General features: G+C 45.5%; 7 protein-coding genes across 7 annotated transcripts; 4 read left to right on the top strand and 3 right to left on the bottom strand.

Moving 5' to 3' along the window:
* Window positions 1–563: 563 nt before the first annotated feature.
* EDB82DRAFT_511172 (uncharacterized protein) lies at window positions 564–1,737 on the bottom strand. The gene is made up of 2 exons (XM_025736808.2): window positions 1,540–1,737; window positions 564–1,468 (listed from the first exon to the last, which is right to left on the bottom strand). Exons 1-2 carry the CDS (start codon window positions 1,720–1,722, stop codon window positions 698–700), a joined length of 954 nt encoding a protein of 317 aa, XP_025591732.2. The 5' UTR covers window positions 1,723–1,737; the 3' UTR covers window positions 564–697.
* A 972-nt stretch (window positions 1,738–2,709) lies between these two features.
* EDB82DRAFT_511170 (fungal-specific transcription factor domain-containing protein) lies at window positions 2,710–4,713 on the top strand. The gene is made up of 4 exons (XM_025736807.2): window positions 2,710–2,789; window positions 2,850–2,895; window positions 2,949–3,682; window positions 3,733–4,713. Exons 1-4 carry the CDS (start codon window positions 2,749–2,751, stop codon window positions 4,478–4,480), a joined length of 1,569 nt encoding a protein of 522 aa, XP_025591731.1. The 5' UTR covers window positions 2,710–2,748; the 3' UTR covers window positions 4,481–4,713.
* Window positions 4,714–4,905: 192 nt separating this feature from the next.
* EDB82DRAFT_286226 (uncharacterized protein) lies at window positions 4,906–6,094 on the top strand. Its single transcript, XM_025736806.2, has 3 exons — window positions 4,906–5,364; window positions 5,415–5,596; window positions 5,649–6,094. The coding sequence occupies exons 1-3, from the start codon at window positions 5,081–5,083 to the stop codon at window positions 6,026–6,028; spliced, it is 846 nt and encodes a 281-aa protein (XP_025591730.1). The 5' UTR covers window positions 4,906–5,080; the 3' UTR covers window positions 6,029–6,094.
* A 569-nt stretch (window positions 6,095–6,663) lies between these two features.
* On the bottom strand, window positions 6,664–9,309 carry EDB82DRAFT_419925 (uncharacterized protein; the record flags this gene model as incomplete). Its single annotated transcript, XM_065607588.1, has 8 exons — window positions 6,664–7,163; window positions 7,240–7,395; window positions 7,486–7,533; window positions 7,606–7,665; window positions 7,721–7,948; window positions 8,011–8,509; window positions 8,573–9,018; window positions 9,153–9,309. Coding segments are annotated over 8 exons (2,094 nt in total), but the record flags the coding sequence as incomplete, so codon positions are not given.
* Window positions 9,310–10,811: 1,502 nt separating this feature from the next.
* Window positions 10,812–13,865, top strand: EDB82DRAFT_511161 (uncharacterized protein). The gene is made up of 6 exons (XM_065608881.1): window positions 10,812–11,853; window positions 11,923–12,118; window positions 12,181–12,339; window positions 12,417–12,518; window positions 12,569–13,522; window positions 13,585–13,865. Exons 1-5 carry the CDS (start codon window positions 11,266–11,268, stop codon window positions 13,471–13,473), a joined length of 1,950 nt encoding a protein of 649 aa, XP_065463094.1. The 5' UTR covers window positions 10,812–11,265; the 3' UTR covers window positions 13,474–13,522; window positions 13,585–13,865.
* Window positions 13,866–13,994: 129 nt separating this feature from the next.
* Window positions 13,995–15,621, bottom strand: EDB82DRAFT_466741 (uncharacterized protein; the record flags this gene model as incomplete). The annotated part of the gene is made up of 3 exons (XM_065607909.1): window positions 14,731–15,621; window positions 14,625–14,682; window positions 13,995–14,578 (listed from the first exon to the last, which is right to left on the bottom strand). The coding sequence occupies exons 1-3, from the start codon at window positions 15,571–15,573 to the stop codon at window positions 13,995–13,997; spliced, it is 1,485 nt and encodes a 494-aa protein (XP_065463093.1). The 5' UTR covers window positions 15,574–15,621.
* Window positions 15,622–16,105: 484 nt separating this feature from the next.
* Window positions 16,106–17,959, top strand: EDB82DRAFT_568873 (uncharacterized protein; the record flags this gene model as incomplete). Its single annotated transcript, XM_065609876.1, has 7 exons — window positions 16,106–16,171; window positions 16,437–16,541; window positions 16,578–16,773; window positions 16,841–16,896; window positions 17,119–17,281; window positions 17,353–17,720; window positions 17,750–17,959. The coding sequence occupies 7 exons, from the start codon at window positions 16,106–16,108 to the stop codon at window positions 17,864–17,866; spliced, it is 1,071 nt and encodes a 356-aa protein (XP_065463092.1). The 3' UTR covers window positions 17,867–17,959.
* Between the last annotated feature and the right edge of the window lie 123 nt (window positions 17,960–18,082).

Raw genomic sequence — 18,082 nt, 5'->3', positions numbered from 1 at the left:
CAGAGCCGCCGCAGTATTTAAACAACTGTTTATCATTACAACACCCTGCAAAAGGATTTATTACACCAAATAGGGGCAAAAAAAAGACTAAACTAGGTGAGACCCTTATACGCCTTACGTAGTAGCCTGGGTCATCAAGTGGCACATCGCGATAAATATCGACGTGAAAATTGCCTATATAGGTTAATATGAGGCAATTGCCCGATTCAAATTCAATGAGTCTCCGAGGAGATACAGGGGATAATAATAAAAATTCGTTCATCTAGCATTAATGTATTGGAGTTGCTGGTCGCGCCATCGATTAGCAATCTGTGGAGCCAATGTCGTGATTGTTTTACCCAGGTCATTGTGGCTGATGTAACGCAAGAAGGATAATAGTGGAGGACAGCTATGTCAAAAATACTAGAGTAGAAATCTATATATCCCTATTTGTCACCTAACGGGAGCACGCAGAAGGATATCCATGTCGTCCACTATCGAAATTGACCGTTTCCTGTTTTGTAACTTTATAAAACTGTTGAAAATAAATAAAGAGCTTAGATACCATATGTGATACCCTCAAGTGATTGAATACAAAAGAAACGACGATCAAGCGGGAGTTGGAAAAGCTCAAGTCCTAATCACAAACCGCTAAAGGACCTTTCAGAAGAACTTCACACGAACGGTTTTCTCGCCCAGTCCTTATGCTCATGTGACATTAATTTGCTCCGACATTATTCGCGTAATAGTAGCAGCCAGTTAAAAAGACAAATACAATAACGATGAATCCGAGACAACTGGACCCGCTGGCGTCATTGTTACGCTGATTGTAAGTCCACTGATACGTTGGAACCTGGGTTTGTTGTGGCATAATGTGACTGGGTCTCGCGAGCCTAGATTGCCGGACTTGATGTGCAGCAATTGGATAATTATGAACACGCGCAGCATTTCTAGCGGCAGTAGCTGTTGGAGCAATCGGATATGGGGTTGAATTCTGCGGTTGGATAGTGTCTGTCGAGGTTCGTGCAAATGTCCCATAAGACTCCGAGATGGGAGGGTTGAATATCCTGGTTGAACTCGTTTGATATCCAGGCTGTTGGGATTGGCCTTGATACAGATATCGGTTGGACGTCGGTATGGGAACATGGACATACGTCGGCTGGGCTGTATGCTCCAATATACCGTGTCCCCTGAGCTCAACGGTCAATTCGCCAACATTGTTCTTCCAAAACTCCACAACGAGCATTTTGTAAGATACTCTATCCAAGTGAAGATCATTATCTCGCCAACAGGGACGAAGAACTGTGAAGGGAATTTCGTGCATCTCCTTGAAATTAACATAGGACTGCTTTTTCATAAACTTTCCGTGAGCAACAGTGAGAACGCAGCTGGTATCTGGATGAGTGGCTGGGTGTATTGGGAGGTAGAAATTACGGCGGGAGGGATCCCTATGGCGACTTTGAATTGGTGTGCTGTCAAAGCTTGTCAACTAGATAGCAGTCGTTATCAGCCATGTTACACGGCAGAGCACGATGTATTATAATGAGTAGGCAGACTAACAACAAATACCGCGACCTTTCCGTGGTAACGTTGTTTGGAGAGGATAATAACGGGGTGGTTGTAAATCCCGGTTCCAACTGGTAGGGATGTTGTGTAGCTCGCGTCAATCTCTGATAATTTGGGCAGCATCATGATGCGGCCCTCCAGGTTTGGACATTGTGGGGTCTGGTAACTGTAGGACATAACAAAGAGTTCGGGTTTTTCAAGAGGTGTGGGAGTAATATAGATCTGGTTGTGTGATATGATAGCATCGACAAGATAATTCCTACAATCTGTCAACACAAGGAAGCAGCATTCCCAAGGCTGAATGGCCAGTTGGCAAAATGGCGGAAAGAAAGAGTGTTATCGTTGGGAATGATGGACATAGCTCGGTGCGGATGGTGAGGTTAATAATAATATGATGGCTGGCGTCGCACATACAACCAGGCCAGGTCAATGATCTGGCTCTTGGGAGTGCCAAGAAAGGTGAGTGGAGAAACGGCCAAGAACAGGTCGAAGATGTAGGACTTTAGAATCGTGTGTACAGTTGATTGGTATACAAGGCCGGGCTGTTGGTCGTAACACAAAGGCAAAGAATACACAACCAGTACGTGCATATTGGCAATATCCCCATCGCCGTTCTGGAAGTCGAGTTATACCTCTGTAGGGCTAAATCTCATTATTACTGCCCTTTTCGATATATATCTAATGGCAGTGGTGATGATTATAATCTTTTGAAATCGAGCCTTGATTGCAGTTTGCGATAGTTTGTAGTGATTTAGATACTGCCTCGCAGGGATTATGGTATAATGGTAAGCTCCCGCATAAAGAGACAACTACACTAGCCCACCAATGCGGCCACGACATGTAATCACCAACAACTGTGACAATTACCCCAAAATGACAAGTTTGATTGGTGATAGTCATCCCCGACATGATCAGCAGCGCTTAATTGGCTGTCTCTTTCTCTGCCCATGAGGTTTCCTGTGCGAGTAAGTTGGACCGAGATGTTAGTTAACATAGTCAGAAATATCTGGGGTAATTCTGCTTGACTAGTCATTCAGAGGGCTCCATTTATCAGCTTTATTTATAGCTCTCCGTATTCTCCACCTTGCCCAATCATAGCTGAACGCTTCTTCATGAACCCCGCACCGCGCTTACATTCCACTATTGACAACTCTTGCTGGCATAATCTTCTGCCTTTGTATCCATATTAGTCCAATACCCAATATGCCGCCAGCCAATACTTTTACATCGTGCGAGGCATGTAGGTATGTACTTACCGGATCCTGTCTCAACTAGCTAGTCTTTTGCAACTAACTGGCCGATAGACGTCTTAAGCGTAGATGCTCAAAAGATACCCCATCGTGCCGTCTTGTAAGTACTCACTTTTGTTCCCATGGGCATTTAAATCTTACATCTCTATGTAGTGTACTCGTCTGGGTAAAACATGCAACTATGGAACAGAACATGCCAACCCAAACCTAAGAACCTCTAGCAATGGCGGGACGGGTCAAGATCGCACAACTCCTGCAACAGAACTAGACATGCACCGAACCCTCAACTTCCCGTGCTCATACTTTCTGGATTCCGATTTATTCCAGCCAATATCGAGGGACACATTGACAACACATGACGGCCCGGTTTTTATCGAGCAGCAACGACGCTTTACAACTGCTGATACATTCGGCTCTTTGATAGATCACTACGAGACTACCATCCACCAGTGGCTCCCCATGCTGAGCGTCAAGCGATTACAGCAAACGGCAAAAGATCTAGGAGATTCAACTCGGGGCTCTGTTGATGTTTTGGTCTTTTTAGCCCTTGAGGCTCTCGTTACTCAGAGTGATGACTCTAATGAGCATACCATATTGCCACAAAGCAACACTTCATATTTGAACGTAAAGCATGGTAGCTTTATCGCTGAGAATGGGGGAGCTATCAACATCCGACTGATACAGACTCTCGCCTTGGTAGCATTGTATGAGTTCGGTCATGGTATCTACCCTGCGGCGTACTTAACAATAGGACAGGCCGTTCGTCTAGCTACTATGGTTGGATTGCACAGCCAAAAAGATGCAAAGCAGCTATTTGTGGAACCGGAAACATGGACATTATGCGAAGAGCAGAGACGAACTTGGTGGGCGATTTTAATGCTCGATAGGTTCGTTCAGATATTTGTCTTACAAGAACTTTATCATTGACAAGTATTAGAGTTATCGTTGCAGGTTCCCCGCAACTCCTTATGGCTGCTCCAGAACCAAGCACGAATGATCTTCTTCCTTGCAACGACGATGATTGGAACAATGGACGAATAGGTTTCAACGAAGCACTATTTACGCGCAACTTCCATTCGCCCTCGTCCGTGGGACAGTTTGCTAGAGTATGCCAAGCGGTCCATATGTTTGGCAAAGTTCTTGGCCACATACGAGCAAGAAAAAAGGATACTGACCCAGTCCAACTTACTGCCGAGGCGTTACAGCTACACATAGTCTTAGCAGCGTTAGACCAGGGCGTAACAAGAAAGGACTGTGAGATCACGACGACGCATGGGACTTTGCATGCAGCGTTGTCCCTGTGCAGCTTAGCTCGACTTCTGTTATACAATGAATATGCGTGTAACGAACCTAGCTTTAGCACGTCACGGGAAAGACTGGCCGCTGAGGTTGAAATGCAAAGGATATCCTTGGCGACCATCCAAGACATTGTATCTAAGACAATACCACAGATGTCGAGGCAAATAGTTTCGGCGAGTCAACAACAAAGAAAGAGACCGACACATTCGCCCATCTTGGTTGGCTGCCTGTATCATGCAGCGACAGAGTGCGCGTGGTTTATCAGGGAGAACAATGATGCGGAGATGATAGCTGGTTTGGAAGCCATCACGCAAGCACTTGGAGTGCTCAAGTCTGAGTGGGCTGTTTGCGGTAGGCCTTACTTACCTTACTGCGTCCGAAATTGACAGCGCTAATGAATCTTATGTAGATAAATATCTCTCATGCTTGGAAAAGGACAGGCATTTAAACTGACATTATTGTAAGATAAAGGGCCAAAAGAGGGCATCAGCGCGCACTAGAAATAATGGCCGCTAGGAGCAAAAGAGACTGAATTACTAAGCCACTTTATGCTACCTAGACTATACTTCTTAGGCTATTTATTTTTTTAATTTAAATCTCCAATGTCAATTTCTCTGCTACCCACTTGGAAGACCAGACATTTCGTTCGTGTGTTTCTGGCTGTCCGCAACGACTTTGCATTCCCGCTCTGTCCGCTCTGCTTACCCTGAAGTCTACAGCAAGATCAACCCCGCCTCCGCTCTGCCCGCTCCAACGCTAACGTTCCCGCATGCCCCACCCATTATAGACTGTTCCGCTCTCTGCCCGGTGTCCCAAATCATTTTGATAAATTTTGTCTTGAGAAATCCTTAGAATATTATAAAAAGCGCGACATCTCCCGTCAAGTTTTGTTCCTTTCTATCATCAGGATATCTCATAATCATTTCTTCCATCGGAAACCTCTTATACATGGTTATTACTCATCACTATCTGTCCTATCAATTAACATGTCTCAGCTCGTTTGGCTTGTCACTGGCTGCTCCTCCGGCTTTGGCTCACAATTTGTACATCAAATCCTTTCCCGAGGCGACAAGATCATCGCAACTGCCAGAAACAGTGCAAGGATTGAGTCACTTGCCAGTCAAGGAGCAGCTGTCCTTGAGCTGGATGTCACTGATACGCAAGACAACATTGATCAAACCATCGCCAAGGCCATTGCTATCTATGGGCGTATCGATGTATTGGTAAACAATGCTGGGTTTGTAGCTGCTGGATCTTGGGAGGATCTCAGGTATTCCTCTTACTGATTATTAATATTGCTGACCATGCTGACATGTCTAGTTATGATGAATTTGTTTCCTCCTTCGAAACCAATGTCTTCGGGCCGATCAAGGTTACGCGTGCAGTGCTTCCGCATATGAGAGCCAGGAAAGCAGGAACCATGGTATTCATTAGTTCTTTGTCTGGCTTTGTCGGGCATCAGTTTACTGGAGCTTATGCGGGATCAAAGTTTGCTCTTGAAGGTCAGCTTTTAACTCTTGTCCGTCTACCTTTCCTGTTCTAACATACAATCAGGCGTTGTTGAAAGTCTGCACAATGAAACAAAATCTCTCGGTCTTCGCACTCTCTTGATGGAACCTGGACGCTTTCGAACCCCTCTTCTGTCAACAGGCCACCTTCGGGCAAAGCAGAGCCAGATTCCCGACTACCAGTCGGCGTCTGAGACTCACCATGGCCACCTTCATGGCGGAGATCTAAAGCAGCCTGGAAACCCAGAAAAGTTCGTTGCGGTTGTGCTGGACTTGGTTAAAAAAGAGGGCTGTGCACAGGGAAAAACTATTCCGTTTCGTTTACCCGTTGGGAAAGATGCGGTAGAAGAGATTGGGGCTAAAGTCGGGGATATCTTGGAGATAATGAAGGAGTGGGATTCTGTTATCACAGAAACTGATTACTAGTGGGCAAACCAAGAACAATTACTTCAATTGATTAAACTTCATTCTCCTTGAGTTATTGCAATAACATTCTTATTTCTATATGATAGAACTAAGTGAGATTATATACGCAATGTAGACTACACACCTCCTATCCTCGGATCCTGTTGTCTGAATGGTTCATTGTACGTCGAGGGCATGTTTGGATGGGTGGCAGGGTCTGTCATATGCTGAGACTGTGCGTTTGAACCGGATGGAGATGGAGAATACGACCTCTGCTGATACAGTGAGGGATGTTGTTGACCTCCAGAGTAATGGTACTGCTCAGAAGCTTGCATATTCTCTGGAGTTCGCTGATAGACCGGACTCGCAACATTAGCTGCCTGTCCATAAAAACCCATGCCTGGCTGAGGACCACCCATCCGCGGTGGGGTACTGTATGATCCCATCGAAGCCTGCCTTGGGTCATACGAGGGCCCTTGGTGATGTTGCTGCCCCATTTTACCTGCGTCCGGTCGTATCTGCGTTTGGGATTGCTGTGAGTGGCCTTGAATTCTGAAGTCATGAAGTGGGTTCTGTGGTGCCTCTGAGTTTCTACCAGTAGACCCCATTCCTCTATGTCCAGCGTTTGATTTCATCGCCAAATATGCTGTTTCCAAGGCCCGTAGACCTGCCTCATTGGCATGAGTTTCTGCATCGGTGCCGTGAACCGCTTTGAGGTACTCGATGAACTCAAGGTAAGCATCCGAAACGGTCTGAATATGCTTGACTGTCAAGTGGACCTTGGCATCTGACTTGACTGCCAAATCATATTTGCTACCTTCCGGCTGAGCATCAAACTCTGCGAGAGCCAATGCAGTCTGACAAGCATTTCTGATTTGACGACCATTCAGTCGTGCCTTTACGTTTCGCTCCCAATACTCCTCGGCGTAGCCTTGTATTTGTTCAACATCAATCGTTATCTTCCTGCCAGCTTCCTGATATCGTTTCTTGATCATCTTGAGGTTGAGATCAAAGATCTTTGACGTCGAAAGGAGCTTGAGAGGTGGGTAATGAAGGCTCATATGAATTCTAGACGCGAAAGCTTCGTCAAAGTCCCCAATGCGATTTGTGGTGAGAAATAGGATACCTGCGTAATACTCTAGAACTCGGAGAAACACTGTTATAGTGGATCGTCATGTCAGCTTTGGAAGACTCTGCATTTCTAGAATTAATTTAAGGTAACCAGGACTTACCTGCAACCAATCCGTTTCGATTAAAGTCATCCCTTCGTCTTTCAGCCAGAAAAACATCGGCTTCGTCGAGGAGAAGAATGCAACCCCATCTGTTCGCGAGGGCGAAGTTGGTTTGCAAGGCGTCTTCCACTTCCTTAGGGGACGATCCTAGGTCACCTGCGATCGTTATCAGTAGGGTCTCAGGTTTTAGGGCAATAGGAGAAAGGACTAAAATGACGCTATATGCAACAACTGCATGTCACTTACCACAGGTTATCTGGAATAGAGGCTTCTTGAACTTCTCGGCAACACCCTCTGTCGTGGTTGTTAGTCAAATGGACACAGGCCTTACTATCAAAATAGGTAAATATCTCGTCTAGTTCTTACCGGCGGTTGTTGTCTTTCCTACTCCTGGGGCGCCATGAAGGAGAATGATGAGTCCCTTTCCTATGCGGCTGTTAGAAACATATCCACGAACAAGTAGCTTTCAACTATGTTGGACTCTTGCCTTTTCCACGAACAATGTCAACTTGTTCATCTTTGTCCCTTTCTCGCTGCGTTTCTTTGTTTCGAAAATGTTGAGATATGAGTGATAGAACCATTTTCTTATGGCCTGATGGCAAAACCAGCTGACCAAAGGCCGTCTTGTCATCTTCAGTCTCATCATCAACTGTAGGAGCGTCTTCGGCGGAGTCGGTAACATGTGTGAGGTGCGCTAGATCCAACTTGGCTATAGATGTTGTCAACCTGGTGGTCAACAGTAAGATTGATGAGAAATAGTGGTTGACTTACCCCAAGAACGATCACGGAGTACGAATCCAAAAACAGAATACGACATAATGAGCAACTCATCTTCCGTCAAAGGACGTCCCCCTGTGTCAGACGTGTCCATTGGGCGAGGATATACAGAGGCTGGCGGCAAGTCATCTATGCCATCCTCGACCCCTCTTAGCATCTCTTTCATGAAATCGTGATGACGTTTGTTGTCCACATAGATATCGTTGTGCACCGTATCCTTTGAACAGCACAGTGCTTCGCATGGTGCGTCAGTAGTTGTAGAGTCAGACATTGCAATCATGCCGATTAAATGCCTGACTTCCGGTCTCCAATTGTTATTATTCTCTACCAGGAAGGCTTCTTCAAAATCGATCATAACCTGACTTTGAACCTCGTCCCGAGTGTCAACGGTTAGTCCTGAGTAATACATGTGCTTGACATGTGCCACCTCGGTAAACAGTTTGCCTCTTTCGACAAGAGTTTCACGAAGCTCTGTGACGCCGTCTCTTACAGCCTGATCAACTTCATCACCAGTCGGTTTCAGTGTCATAATCTGCCTTTCCAGTTTCAACCGAACGTGGCATCGCAAAGGATAGATGCTCAAAGACGTCACTGCCTTTTCGCCGTCGAACTTCGAGATAGTAACGTCTTTCACCACTGGACCGATTTGATAGCCATCAAAGTGAACAAACACACAGTGGATGACATAGTCTTCGTTGGGAGGTGCTTCATCAGACTCATCCTTCTCCTTTGCAAACCTGGACCATTTGTCTTTGCCAATGTGAGGTGGTGAAGTTACATTGAAAACCTGGTAAACCTGCTTCCCATCAGCAGACATAACCTGGTCTCCTGGTTTGAACAATTGCCAGATGTCAGAAAAGAATATCTTGTCACAGCTTGGACTGTGTAGATATTGCAATCTTTTCTGTACGTATTCATCCATGAACTTGAGCAAGCATGCCAAATGTTCCATAGCGGCCTTGGAACTACTGAAGCCCTCCGGATCTGCGACTCCAGTTGCATCTGGTTTTGCTGAGTCTTTATCCTCATTTCCGTTATCTGGGAGTGGCAAGTTAATAGCTTTTTCTTCGTGAAGCTTATATTTGCCCTGATGATATACGTGGAACGAAGAACAGAAGATAAAAGAAATGACTTACCGTCGGTTGTTTCCGCGTCCCTGAGTGGTCTCTCAGTGTCAGTCACGAGCTTCTTCTCAGCCCCTGACTCAATTTCTGAAAATCTTTCTTCCAAACGCGAATGCCACTGTCGAATTTCGCTCTCGTAGTATGTTAACATGCGATAAGGACGGAGCATAACTATTGAGCCGTCGGATACGTCATCTGATGTTATCCCAGAGCCATGGACTATGCTGAGGGTTCTGATGATCTCTCTCGAGTGAATCCTAATTCGTTCTGGAAGAATGGCTCTCCCATCTGAGGAATTCGCGCGTCCAGAGCCTTGACCTCCACTTTCACCTTTCTGCGTATGGTGAACTTCAGCTAATTTCACGCGATGAGAAATGTCCTTTTCTGTGAAAGACTTGCTGTGATAATGCTGAAAGAAACCACCTAACATTTGCGGCTCTCCAACGAGTACGTCAATAACACTGGAAGACTTCGCAACTGTTTTCCCACAGGCTTTGAACTCGGCCCATTCCACAAAATTTAGGCCGGGTTCGATAACGGGAGCTTTGTCATTTTCTTTTCCATCCGCTCCGTCGGTCTGCCCTTGTTTCTTTGCTTCCTTTTCTGTTTCGGCTTGCTTTCTCTTTTTGTGCTTCTCGAATCTTTTTTTCTGGGCACTCAAACGATCAAGTTCCCACTCGAAATCTCCTCGGAGTCTTGCGCGGAAATATTCAAAATCCCGCGTACCTATTGATGCATTGCTACTCCATTCGTCGCTGTCTGACGTATCCCATTCATTGGGAGGTCCAAGCTTTCGAGAGTAGTGTGGTCGCAGTGAGGTCGGAGGACGCAACCCACGATGCGGTTCAGTGGGAACTTCAAACCAAGCAGCCCTTTCGTCATAGCTCTGAAATTGTACCCCTCCGTCACCAATACCACCCTCGTAGCCCTCAGCACCCGATTCCAATACACCATGTAAAAAAGGGCCATTCGTTCCGAGTCCCCGTCGATCGTCTCGGGTCTCCTCCGCGAGGGCTTCTGCTTTGTAAACCCAGTCTTTGGCGTATCGAGCTCTACGAATCTGTTTACGTAGTTGTCCATCGTCTTCTACAACACGATGTTTGTCTGATGATTCGGCTACTTTCCCTTCAAGGAAGAGCAGTCTTTCTCGCAAACCTTTCAGTTCCAACATCAATTCGGAAGGAGACTCGGTAGATCCCTGGGAATGATCTAGCTCTCGGGTAGGAGAGGCTGAATCGCCCTCATTTGCTTTCAATTCTGAATTAGTCAAGAATATACGATCTTCTCGGATGCCACTCGGGTCAGTTTCAGTGAGGCGAGCGTTAGCGATGTTTGGGTCATCCTTAACAGAATCCGTTAAAGTCGGAGGATCTGTCTCTTGATCTTCAGCCGGAGCTGTCATGGTCGGAATATCTTTTTATTGGTCTGTAATTCAATGCTGTAAAGTGTCAAGCCTTCAAAAGTTATAGAGATGAGACCGGTGTTTTGTTATTAGGATATCAAAGGACCAACAGACGTAGCAAGAATAACGTACCTAAGTATCTTTTAAGGCTCGGCATCATATCGTTACCATGGAGGGTAAGCTGCAGCTTCGCCAAGGCGGCCTGTGGGGAGTAATCAACACCCTGGTCTTTTTTATTCGTGGATAAGCAATTGTTAAATGCCTCAGCAAAAGCAAAGAGTGGTTGCTCCTCCTCCAACGTCACGTCAGTTCGTAAGATGACGAATAAATGCAAATGCAGTCGCCATTGCTACCGCTTGGTTCCCATGTTTAGCCGCTGGTTTTCAATCATGATTTTACGACAATACTAGAGGAAGAATCAGGCTTCGCCTTATCCGCAGATCCTTGTCATGATGAAGGAGCAGTGTTACATTGCTGTGGGCCAACGTACCATCATATGCGGGGGTACCTTCGATCCCATAACAATACCTTCTCAGCCGCACATCAAGCGGGCGCTTAGGAGTAAGCAACCTGATATCGAACAACATCAGCCAGGCAGTCAGTTGAATATCGAGTTACCATGTAGAACGTCGGTTGTACATCTTTCACACGACGTGTCATTATAACAGCTCTACCTACTAATTGTTACATGCTTTTCACATTGATACGATAACCACATTCAGCATGATGGAACCGCCAAGGTCCCATGTACCAAGAATTAGCTTGCAGCCTCCAGAAGTCGATTTTATCGACAACCATCTAGACTCAAGGCACCCTGCCTTTGCGACTCCGCCATCACGATACAGTCCGAGTCATGGAGCTTATATAATATGCGATCCCCTTGATCAATCCCAGTCACTGACTAGGCCTGGGTCAGGTTGGGATCTCATATCGCAGTCAAACTCATCAACACCGCGCAATGTGCAGATTACCTCAAGACCGCTTGCGGCAGAGCCCATGGAAGCACTCAAGTTCTGGGATAACCTCTTTCGTCGCGCTATGAATCAATTGAAAGAGAATCATCCAACTGGGCCTGGTTCGAAACAAGAATTCAGCATTCGCGACAAGACAGATTGTACTTCGGTATTTGATCAGCTTGAAAATGCTAAAGAGTACTATTGCAAGAAGGACAGAAGCTTCAAGGCCAAGTTCACACGAATATATAGAAAGGTTACTGATAACGCTGCCGAGCCTTTACTCGGCGCGTCCAAGTTTGTTCCCAACATCGACTATGTGACTCCAGTATTGGGAGCCGTTCAGATTCTTCTTGAAGTTGGTTCCCCACCTTGACTTTATATTGTCATGTGTTTCTGTTTTAACACGAGATTCTGCAATTCCTAGGCAGCCATCAAGGCAGCAAAAGTTCGACAAGACGCTTTAAATGCTTTCGATGACATCGACAAGGTTTTCAATCAAGTGGAAGGATACCTCCAGATATACAGCAATGATGAGAACCTTGAGAAGGCCTCTGTCGATTTGATAGCTACAGTCTTTCACGCCATCGAGTGTGTTATTAGCTTTTTTGTTAAGAGCCCTGGCAGGTTACTCCTCATAATATTCCATTTACATGACAAGACTGACCTCACATTTGGCATCTAGGCAAAAAGGCAGTATCTGTCACTTTCAATAAAGAAGGCTACCAAGAAGCAATTACGGCGAGTCTCAGTGCAATCAAAGTTCAGGGTGAAAACCTCATTTCCCAAGCTGATATGTCAGGGAAATATGAGATTAGCAATGGCTTGCAAACAATTGTAGATCGTGAGTCAAATATCTTTATTATGATCTATTGCCGCAAAACATTGATTTAATTAGGAACCTTACATGATGTCTCTTAGATATGCCGTCAGCAGAGCAGATCGAAGACATGCGTTATGATCAGCACGTTTTGAAAACAATGTTCATGCGCTTCCTCCATGATTATGAGATGAACTCAAGAGGTAATGATTTAAGGATATATTTTTTATATAGAAGGCTAACCGCATCGCAGCGTACGACAGGGAAAGGATGGTAATCGAGTATTCTCGCCCCTGTTCGCCAATTCCCCCGTATGAAGCAGTACCTACAGAACAATATATCAGCCCACACCAGCTTCTAGACTGGATCAGTATCCCGGACCTGCTAGTCAAAGATATTGAAATCATCCACAATACAAGATACGTCAAAGTACCTGTAGTGGAACGAGCACGTGCCGACCAGCTTGTAAATACTGCACAGTTGAGAGATTGGCTCGTGTCTCCTCGCTCAGCACAACTTCTCATCCACGGAAACTACGATATCAGACGTCGATTATCAGGATTAACACTTCTGTGCACTTCTCTAGCCGATTCCCTCGCAGACAAATCTCCAAAATGTCTCTATCTGGTATTCTATTGCGGGCTACATGCCAACATTCATGATGAACACACTGGGGGTCTTGCCATCGTTCAAAGCTTCATTCGCCAACTCCTTTGTCAATATGACTTTAGCAATTGCATCTTGGTTGGTGATGTGAGACCTGACCTGCTTTGTTTCGGCGATATCGGCGAGCTCTGCTGCTTATTTGAAAGGCTCATATTCCAGCTCCCGAGGAACACGTTGTTGGTTTGTTTGATCGATGGTGTTGTATACTATGAGCGAGAAGAGTTTATGAAAAGCATGGCTGATGTCCTGATAACTCTTCTGAGGATCTCAAATGAGCAAAGGACTGGAGCATCTGTCAAGGTTCTTCTCACTAGTCCCACTAAGACTATGACAATTCGAAAACCGTTCCCAGATGAACTTATTCTCTGTATGGAGGCGAAAGCTCGGTCAGGGGTAGTGCTCACAGGAAGAGGGAGACTTGAGCGACAGTTAAATGAGCAGATGGATAGTCGTTCCGGATTCGTCCATCAAACAGACTCAGTACCGTATTAGCAGGTCGTTCTCGACTATATTAGCTGTCGGATATGAGCGGACCATAAAGGTAAGTGATTAATATCGTATCCTTTACTTGTTAATTCAAATGCCTAATGCCACTTTACTAAGATAAGATAAGAAATAAGATGAATAAGCATGGGCTTGTATCTAGACCGTCATAGAAATAAGGACGGAGACAGCATCGACGATATTTGCAGATAAGATAAGTTGGATCAGGACATAATACCAAGAGAAGGTTAACTAGCTCTTCATTGGACTGTCGTTAGACTTTTATTTCCTAGAAAGTAATAATATGGATCTTTAAGTCCTCAATTCTATGACCGATTTCGGTGTAATGGTTGGTCGTTGCAGGGGTAACCCCAACATGGTACAGAGAATTTTCACATCACCATTTAGGGTTGGACCCAAGCATTCCATTCTTTTATAACCGTTGATGCTACCAGCAAGGTCGTTACAATAGTGCAGGCTGAAGTAATGGACAGAATGTGCAACTCGAGTAATACCATTCTAATCGATAATCATGGCTTCTCCTCGGCATCAGCTATCTCCAATATGCTCTCCAACGTAGGATCCATCCCAATAAACTCACCAACCAAAGCCATCGTTTTAACTGGAGCAGCAAAATCACACCAAAAGCCTTCACTAGTCTTAGACATAATCACAACCCGATCTATGATGCAGTTAGCGTTTTGTCTCCTCAACATTACTGCAAGCGTACATCTTCCAAGAGCGTTCCGTGGTTTACTCTCTCCAAGAACTACCATCTCCTTCTTATAGCTCGTCTTGTCATAGGAATCGGGTGTCGCTTTCGTGAAGTCAACTCCCTGCCACGCGCCACTCCAATTTGAAGAGCTGTAAAGCTTATGGTGAGGTTCGCAAATAAGCATGAGCTGTCCAGACTTGGCAACTTCTCGGAGCGTCTTCACTCCGGCTTGGATGTCTGCTTCCCCTAATGCTTTGCTGACAGCAATCCTGTTCTGTAGCGCGATATCACTTAGTGGAGTTGAAGGGTTGATTGCAAAGTTGGCTGTTGCGTAGTGTACCGCGTTATGGATGAATCCTTCGCCTTTTTCGCCCTTCAGTTCTGGGATGCGATCTCGCACTTGAATTGTTGGCGAATGCCCATGGAAGTCTAAGTTTGAACTTACAGTTAATCGTTGATGATTGGCAGACGTTGTATTCAGCCTTTAGATTCATTCTTGCAAGCTGGAATTTCGCTCAGTATATAGCTGCTGATTGTGGTCGAAAACGTACCTTTGTGAAGATCGCCGTGATGATATCGCCGTTACTGGCCTCATCCGACAAAATGTGTTTTCCCTCCAGTGACTTCTTTACTTTCTCTCTCAAATTGCTAACCACCCGCAGAGGTAGGAAAACGGTATAAGACGTTTCCTTCTTCTCCTTCGCCATATCAAGAAGAACCCTCCCTACTACCAAAGCCTGATCCTTCTTACTGCGAATACGCATTCTCCCAATTCTGTCTTTCGGCTCGACTTCGATGTTGGAGAGTCTTTCGCTGCCTAAAATATCCTTATTGAACCCCACCATCTCTGGCGGTGTTTTACCATCAATGACGGCCAGCCAAGCCTTGACAATATTGGCCAATCCGCCCTGATCGGCAAGGACGTGAGGGACACTGATCGCCAAAACTGCTCCGTCGTTGAAATTGGTCAAGTGAATAAACAACAGCGGAGAGTTGGGTGGATCATCTTTGCGCTCAAAAGGCCAGTCTTGAGGCCGAGCCAGCTTGTCAATCTTATCCACGGCTGGTAGGAACGCGATATTGTCTCCCGGATGAATGATCTTCGACATTTCGTATGTTTCGCCGTAGGAATACCCAGCACTGACTGACGACCATTTGAAAAGCTCATAACCATCTAGGAACACATGCGGGAGGTGATACTCTAAACCTTGCTTTTCGGATGAGACCAAACGAGCACCCAACTTTCGCCAATACTTTCTAATCAAAGTTTCAAGCCCATTCTTCAGTTCTTTCTCGTCAAGTGGATGGTCCGTGATGAAGAAGGTTCGTGTACGGAGGTTCGGTATCGGATTTGGCTGATCACTCCACGAAACGGGAATCTTTTCTATCTCCATTATAAACTGAACAGCAATAAAATTGAATTTCTCAGGGAATTTGGTAAGGATTCCAAATATTTGCAATATCAAGGAGTAAGCATTGCAAATAAAATGAAATGGCTCGTGCTATACCGTCGGTCAAATAACAGAAAACTGATGTCAGCTCTAGTCCATATCAAGTTAATCTTATTCTCACATCTCTTGAATCTGACCAAATAGGATTCGCCTTATGGTCAGATTCCTGAATCATTGTTATTGTTGACTAACTAGCTGTCAGGTTAATTTGTGTAATGATATGAAGAAATTCGGAGACCGTTCCAGCTTACATGTCAGACTAGCTACCCTCCACCAACAGTTGCATCCTGCTTCTACCAGCATAACTCTGCGTCAGCGATCGAACGAGTCCATCTACGATGATAGTGCCTATTCCGCTTAATTTAATCTGCACGCAATTCGACGTATCTTTCCAAGTACTCATCGTCCATTAGAATGTCTTCTGATACGATCTCGCGCCGCTTCAAGGTCTTCGCCAACTCCAATTCTTTGCCACATGCTCGAGATCCTTGGGCCTAAGATCCGAGAATCATCCAGAATCGAGAATGGTTTATCCACTTATGTAGGTGACTGCCAACACCCAACCACTAACAGCCATGACCCAAGTAATGACCAGGACCCTCGTATATTCTGCCTCAGGAAACAAAGTCTCGAGGACCTTCATGACCGTAACCACTGAATGCTCTGTGAAGCTATCTGTTACCTGGCATACCATACCGACTTCTCTCAATGTCAAAAAAGACGGCAAATTCGTTGTAATAGCGAAGATGACCAGAGCACAAAACAATTTCGACGACGCCGCGTGGGATAAGAACGACGAAGCTTAGGACCAATCTCAGAAGAAGCTCCGACTCAAATCTACCTGCCGGCAGGTCGGGGCTCTGGCTGAGACGGCTCTTAAGAAGAAATCACCATCACTGGTATCGCCAATCGTCTTTGGTGGTTTCAATGTTCTCTGACGAATCAAGTTTGAACAAGATTCCTCCGATGTTATCATTCGGCTTCCTTGCCCCGATCTTGTCCAGTTCCCAGAACAGAAGACCCTCTATGAGGCTGTAGCTATGGCGTATCTTGCCCAATATACCACTATCGCGATCCCAACCCTCTTTCACCATACTTCATCATCAGATGTTAGGCCTACCCTAGTCCTACAACACATAGAAAGTGCTCGGGACATGTCGGATGCTCTCGCGATCCCCAATCAAGATCCAGAAGAGACCCCCTCCCCCAGTGCTGAACCCAGATATTGAAGAGGGTACACTTAGGAAGCTATACCAACGTATTGCTGTTATTGTATTGGAGCTTTATGAAGCTACCTTCCCTCGAATTGGGTCATTGAATGAAGATGAAAAGGGTCGCTATTCAGTGACCGGACGGCGTCTAACCCAAAGCATGTACAACATGATTCAACTTGCCAATATCCCAAGGTTGGTGCTACCAGAAACTAACCAGACCTATGAAGATGATAGCTGTTGGTACACTGCCTTGGCAGAGATGCACATGGCACAGTTACTCTTTCAGCACAACGATCTCGTCCGCTCGGAGGACGACTGCCGAAACAAATATGTAGCCGGCAAATTATTCCATATTCTCGCAGAACAAGGCCGACTATCTACCTTCGGATATGTTGATGATTTCTGGTCGGCCCAGGCCCATGGCTCAAGGCTTGAGTGTCAGCACCTAACGGGTCAGGTGGTTATCGACTTTAGTGTGATGACTCTAGACCAGTTAATATTCTTGTAGATCAAGAAGGTGACATCATTGCGGCCATTGGTTGGGAGTTTACATATGTTGCACCAGAGCAATTCAGCCTGGATCCGCCTTGGTGGCTATTATTGGAGGCGCCTGAGATGTGGTCGAAGGGAATTGACGATTGGGCTGAGACTTACAATGAACGGCTTGATACTTGGTTGCTGGTACTTGAAGACACTGAGAAATCTGCCAATGGTAAATCAGAATACAAACTGTCTTCTTATATGCGGGAGAGCTGGTCGAGTGGTCGGTTCTGGCTCAATTACGCTGCAAGGAAGAGTTGGGCCTTTGACACAATCTATTGGAAGTTCTTTGGTCCAGGTGAAGCGGTTGACAAAGATTCGTATTGGAAAATAAGAGTGAAGTTTCTTGGCGAAGAGGGTAAAAGGAAAACGGATTCATTGTGCAAAGAAAGGTGGAGGAGGCAAAAGATCGTGTCTTGATAGACTGGGATCCTGCCGCAGCAAAAGACCTTTTATCTAAGACGCTATGGAATGGTGATTAGCTTTGTCGATTTCTCCAATAATGAAGGTTATTTCTGTTGAATGTACAATTATTAGTGGTATTGGTCTTGATAATTTACAGCCAAGAAAGTGAGAGGTCCATTTATGCATAACAAAGCGGGGATTTAGCCGACTTTTCAGCTTTCAAGAGTTCGTAAAGTGATTGGACATACACGTTTGTCTCCTACGTCATAATCCTTGACGCGCAGCTGCACGGT

The sequence above is a fragment of the Fusarium venenatum genome, assembly GCF_020744135.1.
Source record: "Fusarium venenatum strain MPI-CAGE-CH-0201 chromosome Unknown EDB82scaffold_4, whole genome shotgun sequence".
Taxonomy (NCBI): domain Eukaryota; kingdom Fungi; phylum Ascomycota; class Sordariomycetes; order Hypocreales; family Nectriaceae; genus Fusarium; species Fusarium venenatum.
Note: the sequence above shows the minus strand (reverse complement) of the source record. Positions and strands in the feature narration are given on the sequence as shown.